The sequence below is a fragment of the Vipera berus genome (assembly GCF_964194415.1).
Source record: "Vipera berus genome assembly, chromosome: 5".
In the NCBI taxonomy this organism is placed as follows: Eukaryota; Metazoa; Chordata; class Lepidosauria; order Squamata; family Viperidae; genus Vipera; species Vipera berus.
The window spans coordinates 38,126,724-38,141,197 of record NC_138207.1 but is presented as its reverse complement, the minus strand read 5'-3'; the positions used below and the strand labels follow the sequence as shown (position 1 = coordinate 38,141,197).

Sequence of the window (14,474 nt, the reverse complement as noted above, 5' to 3'; positions counted from 1 at the left end):
TTATTTCTCAGCACATGAGGTTATTGATTATATTGTACTATTTTGTTAAATTATGTTTTAATTTTATTATTGCATTTAGGTATGTTAGTTGCTCAGACCTGGATAACATGTGAATAGATAAAAGCTTGATAAATAAAATAAAAGCACTAGTGTATCCAACCTGCTCATGCTTTTGTGAATTTTGGATAAGGGCTTGTACTGCTTGTATTGATGCATTCTGGCAGGATGGAGAATGTATCCAGGACTGAGTTGTCCATTGGTGCTGAGGTGAGCTAAAGCCCAGGGGATAAGTGTGCCATACAGTATTTTCTTCTGGTACATCTTTGGAGATAAGTCCTATGTTCTTTGATTCAGCAAGAGCCAACTAAAAGGAAAGTAGAGAAGAAATAAATCCTAATCAAATGAATATTATTGAATAGATTCTGGTGCATGAGTGCTGTCTAGAATGTCAGAGTTGGATTCTCGTATCTCTTAAGTTAAATTCATATGGCACTGTGAAGTACAACAAACATATTTAAAAGGCAGTTTAGTTAATTTAGCTCAGCCCTAGAGTATTTTATTATAGCCAGCAAAGGAATATTGCTCAAGTGGGGAGACCCATCTGCAAATAAAAAAATATGTGGGTTTGGGTCTGCTCATATATATTTAGTAGCGTATGTTTTAAGGGCATCCTCTAAAGCAGACATGTCAAACTTGCGACGTCACGTGACATCGTGCAACGTATTGGGAGAGTTTTGCTATTGCCGCCAATGGGGTGCGCATAGCTTCCAGATGACGTGTCTGGCCCATGGGCCGGCAGTTTGACACCCCTGCTCTAAAGGAAGAAGTAGCCTTTGTTCATTCAATATTAACTTGTATGAGACAAGAGGCATATATGGCCTGTGCAATCTGAGCTCATGGAAATTTGGGATTTAAAAATACTATTGCTATTAAAAGTACATATATGTCTACTTGATATCAAATGGGAATTAAACCATCATTTCCTTAATCTTGTTTAAAGACAAGCAAATAACACTCACACACCCTATATAGTGATGAAAAAAAAAAGATGACATTCTTTCTTACAAGTTATGGGGAACAGTTTTAGATATACAGTAGGACATTCCTTATATGAAAAGAAATATTCAGGTAGAAAGTTCACATCTTTCTTTTTTTTTCTCATAAAAAAAATTGCTATCAATTCTGTTGGTTTAAGACTTAAGAACCAGAAAGTAAGCTTGTGCCAAAAAAACACCAGATGGCTTTTAGGAACCAGCCCAAATAACTCAATTCTATTACACAAGGGCACAATATGTGAAAACATTATACCAGCAGAATACTATACTCTTTCATAAAAGGTAAAGGTAAAGGTTCCCCCGCACGTGTGTGCTAGTCGTTTCCGACTCTAGGGGCCGGTGCTCATCTCCGTTTCAAAGCCGAAGAGCCAGCGCTTGTCCGAGGACGTCTCCGTGGTCATGTGGCCGGCATGACTAGACGCCAAAGGCGCACTCTTTCATAGCTTCCATTCATTTCACTGAGGCCTGTGCTACAGAATTTTCTAATAAATAGTACCTTATTTATATTTCTCTACTATAAAATATGCACCATGCATCAAAGTAAACAGTAGACGTTGTTTACCTACAAAGTACATTATGATTTAATATTTCACGTACCTTTGTGATGCCTTTTAAAGTATGTTGCAAAGATTCAGTTTCCTCTTTCAGATCCTTCATTTCTTCTAGATCTCCAATTTTACTGGCTTCCTAGAATTCAAAGACAAGCAATTGCTCAGAAATGGACATGGGGAAAGAACAGAGAAACATGAGACAGCAAATCAATCTAGTATTGTAGATCAACATGATTATTATGCCCTTTTTGAGAATGCTTGTGGTGGTAAACAAATGGGGTTTTGTTTAACAAAATGACAGAAAGTAGGGTCGAAGGGGGGGTTATACCAATTTTTGAATGTCCATTTTTAAGGCCGAGATTGTCTTGTCTTTCTTTGTGTTCTGTTCCTTAAATTTATCAGCCAAAGTGGTCAATTCAGTAATCCTGTAAGACAAGAAACAAGACACAGATGATGTATTAGTCAGGAGGATTAATCAGTAACTCATAAAGGATATATTATTTATATCTTTGAGATCATTATAAAGAAACAACAGTTTCAATTCACACATCATCTTAAAAAGGCTGGAGAAAAGACCTGAAAGTGATGAGATCACAATATGCTATGTAGTCCAAGACCACAGGATGATAAGAAAAAAGCAAATCCAGCAAGAAACTTTGGGTTGTTGACATGAATACTCAAGGGGATATAGAGCATGTGCATATAGTGCAAGGTCTGGAACCTCTTTCTTAAGGAGTGCAAACTTAAAAAGTCAGTCCTTCAACCAGTATTCCAACATTTACTTTTTACTTTCTGCCTGATATATTATTACCTGTATTAACAAGGAGCATAGGAGATTGCAAGGCTCTTGTTGATAATGCTGTTCCCTGCGGACAATCCATCTTTTGTGTGTGTGTGTGTGTGTGTGTGTGTGTGTGTGTGTGTGTGTGTGTGTGTGTGTGTGGTTTTCTAAGTCCTCAAGCTCAAGGTACATAAGTATGCTCAGTTACAGCACTGGCTCTCCTGACCTCATTGGGCTTTCTGTCTCAACTAGATGCCTAAAGATAGATACATTTATTATCATATAAACTTTCATACATCTAACTGTACTAAATCAGATGTATGTAATATAGTCCTGAAAAAGGAGTTTTGTAGACACAAACAGCTGTACTTTGATGTAGAAGTAAGATACATATGATGGTTACGATAAAAAAATGTATTCAATAATATGTCTGTTATTCTTTAAGATGTCATTATGGTCTTTGTTGTTTTTGTTAACAAAGTCAAGAAATCAGGATGTGACTTTTAAAGTGCCATTCTCTAATATATTTATTTACAGTTGCCTTGAGTCCCATAAAAATTCAACAGGGATAAGAAAGGAAATCCTGGAGGGCTAATTTATTGTTTAGGAAGTAGATGTTTTATGACTAACCATACTCATTTTATAGGATAATGTGTTCTCAAAATTCCGACTGCATCCCCAGACCCAAAAGGTTGCCTATCCCAGAACAAGCCTTTTAAATCTCCTTGTCCTTTAATAATCTGTGTTCTAGAAATCAAAGACACGGAAGTCTTCTTCTTACTTGGAGTTTAGAACGGCCTTTTCTCCATCCCAAGAACTCTGTAGCTGAATCATCTCTCGGACTTTCTCTCGAAGCTGCTTCTCTAGCAAACAGGTAGAGTTATTTTCAGAAAGGCGCAAATTGGAATCCAAATTGAGACAGGCAGTTTGGAGGCGGCGGGAAGCTCTTGCCATGTCAGTTCCTGCTTCAGCAAGTCCTCTGGGAATGAGAGAATAATATCCTTGTTCACTCAGAATTCTACATACACCATTACAGTACCTAACATTTCCAGGTGGTACAGGAATGGCATGTCAATAATTGCCAATAATTCAAATTGCTGATTTATTGTTTTGCTTTGTGCAAAACTAACAGGATGCAACGTACTCAGAAAAACCTGGACCTTCTCTATTTAAATTAGAAATATATATTATATTCACATTTTCCAGTTATATCAATTACCGGTATGTTAGCCATATGAGGGATGCTGAAGCATTCAGAGCTACAGTATGTGGTGTCAACTTTCCTGACTTGAACAAAGTATTATTTCAAGATCAGAAAGTTTTGCATACTCCTTGTACATGTGCATGTGCACGTGCACACAGACACTTTAAAAAAAAAAATAGGGCTCCGACACAAGGGCATAAATACTGTGGTATCTGATGTTTCAGAGCATTCCTCTGTCTGGTAATTTTTCATAGAACAATGAGAAACATTCTTATAGCAATGGAAAATTTAGGTAACACTCACTTCTCCACTGTTGTGCGAAGCTCTGCAAAGTTACCACGGAGTGTGGCTGCTTGACGCCATAGCAGGAGAATCCCACTGTGTTCATTGCTGAGATAGGAATCATAGCTCTGGAAAGAACAATGGGAAAAAAACCTGACTGGCACACAGTAGATTCCATCGCTTTTAACGTTTTATTGATGGAGAATACCAAAAGGGGTCACCCATGCTACTAAAAAATACTATTTTAAAGCAATTTCCTACAATACTACAGAATTCTGTACAAGACTTATGAACTAGAGGAAATGTAGAACAGGCAAATAGTAGGATTACTAAAGGCATTATTTACCTACATTTTACTGAAATTCCTGGAAAGGGGAACATGGCAAAGTACAGGTGATCCTTGACTTACAACCGCAATTGAGCCCAACATTTATGTTGCTAAGTGAGAAATTTGTTAAGTGAGTTTTGCCCCATTTTGCATCTTTTCTTGTCACATTTGTTAAGTGAACCGCTGCAGTTGTTACATTAGTAAAACTGTTGTTAAATGAACCTGGCTTCCCAGTGATTTTGCTTGTCAGAAGATTGCAAAATGTGATCACATGACCTCGGGGCACTGCAACTGTCATACATATGAACCAGCTATCAAGTAAATCACATGACCATGGGCATGCTGCAACAGTCATAAGTATGAAAACCAGTCATAAGTCACTTTTTTCAGTGGTCTTGTAAATTTGAATGGTCACTAAATGAACAGTTGTAAGTCGTGGACTACCTATATTATGAACTTTGGAAAAAACAGGATCAAAAATGCATTACTTGGTTGCTTGTCATTAATTATATTTAATATCTTGAAAGTCTAAGTGAAAAAAATATAAGTAATGAAGAAAAATATAAGAAAAAATACATTACTTATAAGTAAAAAGTAACATTCTGTTTCTAATAAACTATAGATATTCTTTGACTTACAACCTCAGTTAAATCCCAAATTTCTGTTGTTAAGTGAGTCATTTTTTTATGTGAGCTTTGCCCCATTTTATGACCTTTCTTGTCACTGTTGTTAAGTGAATCACCACAGTTAAATTAATAACAAAGTTGTTAAGTGAATCTGGCTTCCCCACTGAATTTGTTTGTCAGAAGGTCACAAAATGTGATCCCATGACCCCAGGACACTGAGACCGTCATAAGTATGAACCAGTTGCCAAGTGTCTGAATTTTGATCATGTGACCATGGGGATGCTGCAACTGTTGTAAGTGTGAAAAACGGTCATAAGTCATTTTTTTCATTGCCCTTGTAACTTTGAACAGTCACTAAATGAGCTGTTGTAAGTTGAGGACTACCTGTATACCTTGAAATGAAGAGAGAAACTGCTATATCATCTTGCAAATATAACTCTAATATTCTCCAATATTTTCTGTGTGGTAAGGTTAGCATCTTCTCTGGCTGAACAAAGAAGAATCTGAACTCAGAAACTGGCTAATATTGTTGTTGTTAGTTGTAAAGTTGTGTCCGACCCATTGTGACCCCATGGACAACATTCCTCCAGGCCTTCCTGTCCTCTACCATCTTCTGGAGTCCATTTAAGCTCACGCCTACTACTTCAGTGACTCCATCCAGCCACCTCATTCTCTGTTGTCCTCTTCTCTTGCCCTCAATCTTTCCCAGCATTAGGCTCTTCTCCAGTGACTCCTTCCTTCTCATTAGGTGGCCAAAGTATTTGAGTTTCAGCTTCAAGATCTGGCCTTCTAAAGAGCAGTCAGGGTTGATCTCCTCTAGGACTGACCGGTTTGATTGCCTTGCAGTCCAAGGGACTCGCAGGAGTCTTCTCCAGAACCATAGTTCAAAGGCCTCAATTCTTTGGCGCTCAGCCTTTCTTATGGTCCAACTTTCACAGCCATACATTGCAACTGGGGCTAATATTAATTTGAGCTAATATTATGTTATATAAATCAACATATCTGAATTTTATATGAGGCTCATTCTTTTGAAGATAATAATACTAGTTAACAAACTTTACTGCTTAGCTTTTGAAAAGTTTTCTATTATTGGATTTAGGTTTTATCTCTTAGAAGGGATTTTAAGAACACTCCTATTTCCTTAGTAGATGTAGTTCCCCAAAACAGTTAAGAAATAGCAGTCTTTAAATGAGAGTCTACTATAATTACTTAGGAAGTTGAGATTAAATGAATACATTTGCATAATATAGTTATATTAAGCAATATACCTAGCTTAAATTATTTCAAATAATGTCAGAAATTAACACGGAATCAAAATGACCAAGATTATTGTCCATAAGGTAGAACTCAGATTTGGGTAGACTATAGCAAAAAACTCAAATCTTATCAATCTAGTTAGTGCCAGAAAAAGGAGGAATCTTATCCTCCAAAAATGAACACATAGAAAAATTCAGGTTGGGATCTGATATGTCTAAGATTTATGAACCAATGCCAAATAATCAGAGAGCCAAAAAATATAATTCTAATAATATAACTCATATGTAAACAAAATAGACATGTTGTTCCAACAAAAAAGTGGTAATAAAGGCTAAGTATTTTACTACAGAGTTTCTTTATAGTAGACAAAATACATGTAGGCAACATAATGCAAAAAGTAGGAAAGTATCTTTCACTGAAATAACAATTGTCCACATCTTTTCTCTGCCTTTTGTCTAATTTGGTAAGCATAAATAATAGTTTCTTTTAAATCAAAGGAACTAGTTATCTTCTGCCTTTACATGCATTCTTCTTCTTTACTTTGTTTCCCCCCCCAGAAATACATGCTTTTGTTGCATAAATCTGTAAAAACTATGGGTGGAACATTGCACTAAACAGTTGAACAAAATTGCATACATATAAAAACAAATCCATAGCATAATTATTATTATTTTTATTTTAATTCCATTTATATCCCACCCTTCTCCAAAGACTCAGGGCGGCTTACAAGCTTAGCAGTAGCCTTCATTCTATGTATATGCCTGCTTATTAGGGCTTTCACACACACCCCAAGCGGCATTATTACAAAGTCAGCTTAATTGCCCCCAACAATCTGGGTCCTCATTTTACCTACCTCGGAAGGATGGAAGGCTGAGTCAACCTTGAGCCTGGTGGGATGCGAACCTGCACTAATTGGAGGCAGCTGATGTTACTTAAGGAGGCATTAGCCCACTAGCCCACTGCTCCACCAAGGCTCTGATTACTGATTTGGAATAACATATTGAAATTCATGAACTTGTTGAATTCACCAAATTCACATATTTTACAATGTCTCCAAAAATTTGTGAGTTCATTTGACCATTCTGAGAGATAAGTCAGTTATCTGTTGGACTAAAGCTATTCTTCATTTTTCTAAACAACAGTAAACAGAACTAAACGTAAAATGTATCTGCATTACGTGCTAAATTGAAACTATAGCCTTTTCAAAATTTCACTGAAAAAAGAGAAAAACACATGAAAAGGGAAAAGTCAACCCCTCCAGCAAAATAATAATGAGGACAAAATCAGGTATGATTATAATCACACAATTAATAATAATGTGGCTTCCGGTTTGTGCATGCGGCGCCAGCAGATGTTCGGGAAGTATGCTTTCCCTGCTGTCCCATCTTTCTTCCTTGGAGGCCCCTGAAAAGGGTCAAAAGTCACCATGGAGGGGTGACCACCATGAGGAGGCCCTCCTTGTGATCGTGGAAGGGTGGCAGCCCTCCATTTGATCGGAGCAGCTCCTCAGGCCCGAAGAAGAAGAGATCAGCCATTAACATGGCCGATCATTAAGCCATTCCCTGCCGAAAGCCAAAATCACCATCAAGTACAACGAAGCAATCTGGAGGATTGGGGTCAGACCTTACCTTTCTTATTTCCCTAATTACTTTCCTGTGGGACACTTTTGAAAATCTCCTCCCCCACTCTTGAAAGATCGGTGACTGTTTACTTGGGGAACCAAAATTTTAAACCCTCAAAAGAAATCAAATGACTAAGCTAAATAATTAAGCAACCTATTTGTACTTCTGGAATTTTTGGGCCACTAAAAAGTTCTTATTGCTGTGAGGAACTACTACTCTATTTACTGTTTAAGCTGTGAAAGAAGGGGAAAAGGAAAAAAAATGGATTAATTGGATAAAAGCCTCATATTAGTCTGGAAAAAGATTTTACATGCTATTGAGGACATCTTGTGGTGAAACCTGGTATAGTAAGTAAACCTTTTGTTTATTGTGAGATCTGGTTGTAACAGGTTTGTCCTTGACATTATCTTTAAAGATAAGAATTGGGAACACCTGGCACCGAAAACAACATTTTGGAATAGTGGAGGTGGACATTCACTGACTCTTATCAAAATAGCCTCCACTAAAGTCCTATCTGTAAATATCAAAGAAATGGAGGAATATATTCCACCACTTGACTATAAACTTATACTTGAAACAATCCTGGCAATGACTGAACAAATGAAAGCCAGATTGAAAGACAAATCTGACAGCATGAACTCACCAAATGAGACTCTGACTTCAACTGATGAATTGACAACCCAAAAACTAACAGAAGAGGAGAAAATTAACAACAAAATAGGGGACTCTAAAGAACAACAAGTACAATTTACTGAGAGCCTTGATGCCCAAACTTTGATTTCAACTATAAAACCTACAATTCAACAAGCAACAGAAGCTGAAGAAAGCAATACTAAGATGGAAGATGCCAAAGGCCTTCAAATACAGTATATTAAGAATCTAACCAACCAAACAATAACTATAACACCGGACATGACCTCATACCTAAGCCAGATGGGATTGAAAGAAGAAGAAGACCAGACTGAATTAATGACAACTATACTACGCCAAACATGGAGATTTGATCTATTAGAGTGACAATTCAATGACTATAAAGGGGTCACTCTCTTTGAAAAATTGACAACTGGATGGTCTCCCTGAATTCAAACAACGTGTGTAGGAAGAAAGGGAGACACTTTTGAGAAATTAAAGGCAATGATATGGAAGCCTGCTTGGCACAAAAAGAAAGCTAGAGTTAGATTTAAAAATTGGGTTTTTTTCTTAATGTTGGGATTTGTAATAATAAAGCTTAAAATCTCTTTTAATGGGTCAAGGGGAACTGTTGAAAGATATAAACTGATTTTATATCTAGGACCTAGATTTCTAAGGGAATGAAAATTAGCTACTAGAACATAACTTTGAATTATATTATAGAACTTGGAATGACACAAGATACTTTGTTAATCATTGATGAATTACAAAGATGACAAATAGTATATGTTTTTGAAATATAACAAGAATGCAGTTAAATGAACAATGTACGTATTTCAGATATGATAATTACTATATAATGAAATAAGAGAAATGTGGGTTACCCGAAAATTAAGTTTTTTAGATACTATAGGCTAATTTGGAGCACTGTATTGAAATTAGATAAAACTTAAAAACAGGATGTGGATAAGTATATGTGAAAATGTATTGATAATTGCTCTAATTGACTGTGTCATAACCACAAATGTATTAATTTGATTCTGATATTGTGATTAAGGGAATTGGAGAGGGAATTTTTGTTGATGTACCCTGACCTATGTATAAAGATTTTGTCATTAGACTTTTGACTATCCAATCAGCACATTGCTTCATAAGTATTTGGATGTAAAATTAGAAAATTAATAAAACTTGTTTTTTAAAAAATATAAAAAAATAATCATGCAATTATTGTTAAAGCTGAAACAGTGGATGAGGAACTATTAATCCAGACTGGAATTAGATTGGGAAGAAACATGCTTGTAATCCTCTATTTAAGCCCTTCCAAATCACTCCCACCACCAAAGCTTACTTAGCACATAGTGCAGAAGGCTTCAATTAGCATGGTGTGATTATTAGAGAAGACAGTATACAGGTTGCAGCATTTCCCAAAGCAATGGAACTGGATAAATATAATAGTTAATATTATATTATTCCATAATTGGGTGTAGTGGTATCAGAAAGGCTGAGTTTAATTAAATCCATATGCCTCTTGCCTTGTTTTTTTCCCAACAGCAACAATAAGATAAGGAAAGTGGATGGAGGGTGAATCCTGGGACTGAATGAACTTATAAACCATTGACCCAATTTGAATATTAAATTGATTAAAATCACCAAATAAGTAACTGCACAAACAAAAATATAAACAAATTTACCTTGGTGCATTATAATAATGTAACATGGAACTAATAGATCTTTAATCATAGTGTAGTAAGCCATTCAAAAAAAAAGTCAAGCAATATTTCCTGCCTTTGTACCAAAGAGATACCTTCTGTTCTAGTTCACTTCTCAGTCTCTGCATATCAGTAGAATTCCTCTCTAGCTCCCCAGCTAGTCTCTGTTTTGAGCATTTCACCTCTTCCAGCTGTTCCTGAAGTAGCGTGTTCATCTGGGAAAGGGTAGCACTCCTACAGGAAAACGAAACAAAGGGCACAAGAGTACTACAGGAAATCCCTGACTTATGACCACAGTTGACCTCAACATTTATGTTGCTAAGTGAGGCATTTGTTAAGTGAATTTTGTCCCATTTTACAACTTTTCTTGTCACAGTTGTAAAGTGAATCACTGCAGTTGTTAAGTTAGTAACACGGTTGTTAAGTGTATCTGGCTTCCCCATTGACTTTGCTTATCAGAAGATCGCAAAAGATGCACACATGACCCCAGGACACTGCAATCGTCATTGATCACATGACCATGGGGATGCTGCAATGCTCGTGTGAAAAATGGTCATAAATAACTTTTTTCAGTGCTGTTGTACTGTTTTAAGTTGAGGACTAGCTGTATTATATTTAACATTTCCTCAAGCTCTTAATCCCCCTCTTTTCCTAGAAAAAATTGAAAAGAAAACAATCTGTTAGGTTTTTTCCATATCTTCCAGCAGTTAAACCTGCCAAAGGACTATATGCCTCTTTAGCAAAACTATCTAATGAAGAATACTCAAGGTTCTGAAATCATTCTCACTATGGGCACTTCACCTTTTGGACCAGTACTGCTGACAGATTTTAGATGGGGAGTGGGTGAGATTTGCCTGAATTAATTGTGGGTTAGTCTAAATCCCAAGAACTGACCCCATCAAGACTACGGGAGCAACAGTCCTAAGCAGTTATTAAGAGTTACTGCTGTAGATCTGACTCTAATCTTTTTATAATATTTCAACCCTAGATAGCTTTACTTATCCCATGGAGCAGTCTTCTCTGAGAACATTTCAAACCTGCTTTTTCCTTTTTTTTCTATTAACCTTAAAATGACAAGCTTCTGCTCTTCAATTTCCAAGCAAATGTGTATATTTATAAATAATTACAGAGCAACTCCTCATTTTTTTCTATTGCTTCTGTTTGTTTTGAACAAACTACACCTTTCAGTTCCAATACAGGAAACTTCGACTTAAAGCCATTCTTTAGTGACCATTTGAAATGACAAGGACACTGAAAAAAGTGATTTATGACCATTTTTCACACTTCAGACAATTGCAATATCCCCATGGTCACATGATCAAAATTTAGGCACTTGGCAACTAGCATGAATTTATGATTCCCCAGAGTCCCATGATCACCATTGGTAACCTTCCCAGCTCACTTCCAACAAGCAAAGTCAATGCAGTATAACATGTATGTCTCTTGCTTCTGACTGAAACCCTGAACTTGCTTCTTTGCTAGACTGCCTTCCATGAAGAAAATTGTTTTCTTTTTCAGGCCTGCTGTAGATCCTTCATTATTTGTGCTGATAAATGTTTACTTCTCTCAGGAGAAATAAAATTGAATTCTTAAAGCAAGATATTATGCAATTTTCCTTGACTCATTTCTAGGCACCATCTTTAATGTTGTACATAATAATATTCACTAATATATGTGATGACCTCCACTAAGTTAAATGTAGTGTGGCCATTTACTGCTCTAATCCTCGACTATTTCTTCAAACCCACTAGAAGCTTGCACAAATTGCAAGTAGGAATACAAACACCCCAGAATTGCTGTGAGTCATGAACAGTTTTTCAGCTGCTTATGCAAGAACAGCTCATGGGGCACCATCCTTGCAACCAGCAACAATTCAGATGTTGACATGTTCATCTTTCACAGCTGATCACACAATCCCTCACAATTACTGTAGACTTATAAACATTGGAGATATATACATATCATAAATAAATACTGAAAATGCATAAAAAATTACACACAATACTTTTCTGGTCATTAATTTTGCTTTGAAGAGAAATAGATGGCAAACAAATGAAATAAATAAATAGATTTCTTTGTCCTCTCCTCCTGTTCAGCTCCCTTGGTAACTTTCTCCTGTAGACTTTTCCTATTTGTTTACACAATAATTTTGTGTTTAAGGCTAATTGAGGCAATCCTATATTAGCTTCAGTACTTTTTTTCATTCCTACCTAGAAGACCTGTCTGCCTGCACAGTTACCACTACACCAATGCTTTATATTTAGTAAGTATTACAGTTGATCACTGTATTATTTGTATTTTAACAATTCTATCTGTCTTCCATTATTGAAATAACTTCTGAACTTCATGAAAATCTTTTTTTAAAAATTCCTGGACACTTAACAATTCAATTACATAGCAGGTAGCAAGATTCTCACTCTGGGGTAATTTTAGTTTCTCTAGCAGGTTCTTCTAAGACAGACAAATCCCTCTATCATGTTCATATAATCCCATTTTATTCTCATTAGTTGCCTAGATTGACATTAGTGACAACCACTTCATTTATTTTACATGAGCTTCTGTTAATTCTTCTTTCCCTTTTGCAGTAATATCAGTGCTCTCTGAGTCTCATTCCTGCTTATATATATTGTTCTGTGTATTCTTCCATATTGTATCTGGTAACTCCTTAGAGTGGAAATCTATGTTTGATTTCCTAGGTTGGTATTTGATTTAAAAATACGAAAGGGAGTATTCTAAGGCTAAATGGGATCTCAATTTTAGAAGCTGCTTTTTTCCCTTTCAGGCATCAAAGTCTGTGAACCATAAGCCTGGTATTCTGCTGCTGGCAGGAAGCTGCTCCCACTCTTTGCATTGATCATTACCAGGGTTCCTCCAAAGGTTTCTGAACCTGCATTTCCCCCCTTTTTTTCCATAGCCCCAGCTATCTTTTTTCAAAAGTCAGTTAACCGGCATGTTTTTTGTACAATTGATTCTGCTGCTGGTGGTAGAAAAACCACAGAAAATCAGCATAATATCTTGGATCCTAAAATTCCTGGAATGGAATTTCTCATTACGGTGTGACCTGTATTGTTTTGATGAGGAACAGGTAACGTTGTTAACTGAGAAAGAAACTTTCTAATTATGATGTGTAGTTCCTTTCAGGAGAGCTATAGAAAGCTAAGGATTACGTTACCAGTAGATCTTAGTAAGAAAGCTTAAAGTACAAAAAATGGAACCTGGGTCTCTCAAATCTAAATCAGAGGTTAAAGCCTAGCTCATAAGTGCAATAATATGTCACAGAAAGCATATTGCTAACGTCACATAAATTTCAGTGGCCTACAGTTGTAGATTTCAGTTTAAAGCAACTAATTAGCCTTCCCTGATTGGGATCTTCCAAATAAAATAAACAATTCATCCCAGAAAAACACCAACATTACCTCTGCTGCTCTTTTTCTAGGTGGGTGAGAGTGTTTTCCAACTCTGTATTATGGTCATGTTCAATGCGTCGTAAACGTAATTCTGTTGAGTCTAATCTTGTCTGCAGCTGGGAAGAAGAAAAGATCACAGACTGAACTATAATAGTAATTCAGGTACAGAAAAATTAGCAGATTTAGGATATGCATGCAATTGCATGTGTCATACACTATACTATTTGCTTACTTAAAATCCTGAAACTTTTCTTTAACGATTTGAGCTTCATGATTTGAGAGAAAAGATATGTTACTGTATAAAATGCCATCAACTAGCAATCTCTAGAAATGAAATGTGTTCTGAGTTGAATTTTCAGCAGTCAAGGAAAAGCCTTCAGTTTGCAGAAGTCTGTATTTCACCTCACTGTTACAATTTTCCTATGCGTATCATAGTTAGAAGTCCCACGAAGAGGCAGATTTATCATAGTTAGAAGTCCCACGAAGAGGCAGATTTATCATAGTTAGAAGTCCCACGAAGAGGCAGATTTCTGAACAAACTTTCTCCCTTTCATAACACTTGCTTTTACTTCTCTTTTGTTTTCTTCTTTCAGTATGTTTTGATCTTGTTTTTGTCTTTCTTTGGCAGTTTTAAGATTTTCCTTTAATCTGCATTTGCTCCAAACATCAGACAATTTAGATATTTCTTTCTCTCAAATTGTATTTTTATATAAAAAATTCTATGACCATTCTAAAAGTAGGTCCTGCCAATATAATAATATATTCAGGGGGGAAAAAAGCCTCAATCGGGTATATATTTTTCCAGAACACCAAAGAAGCGTTAACAGAGGTAAAAACATCCTTGCTGATTAATTCCATATGCTTCTTTGTTCAAGTTCTGTAAAGTTTTGCAGTGTTTCAGAAACACTGTAACTTGTTTAACTGAATATTTTTTAAACTGTCTTCAACCTGGATGACTTCCAGATACATGGACAATATATCCTGGCAAATGCTAAAAATTCTAGAACTTGAAATCCAAGATA

The 14,474-nt window shown here is 36.2% G+C and overlaps 1 protein-coding gene across 1 annotated transcript in view; it reads right to left on the bottom strand.

Annotated features, from left to right (window-relative positions):
• Positions 1-14,474, bottom strand: part of CROCC2 (ciliary rootlet coiled-coil, rootletin family member 2) — a gene marked incomplete at its 5' end in the record, with an annotated part of 111,184 nt that overhangs the window by 81,766 nt on the left and 14,944 nt on the right. The window contains 7 exons of the mRNA XM_081329888.1: positions 161-364; positions 1,653-1,742; positions 1,935-2,031; positions 3,169-3,366; positions 3,895-4,001; positions 10,141-10,279; positions 13,462-13,568. Coding sequence (XP_081186014.1) covers positions 161-364; positions 1,653-1,742; positions 1,935-2,031; positions 3,169-3,366; positions 3,895-4,001; positions 10,141-10,279; positions 13,462-13,568 — 942 coding nt within the window. The remainder of the gene's footprint in view (positions 1-160; positions 365-1,652; positions 1,743-1,934; positions 2,032-3,168; positions 3,367-3,894; positions 4,002-10,140; positions 10,280-13,461; positions 13,569-14,474) is intronic.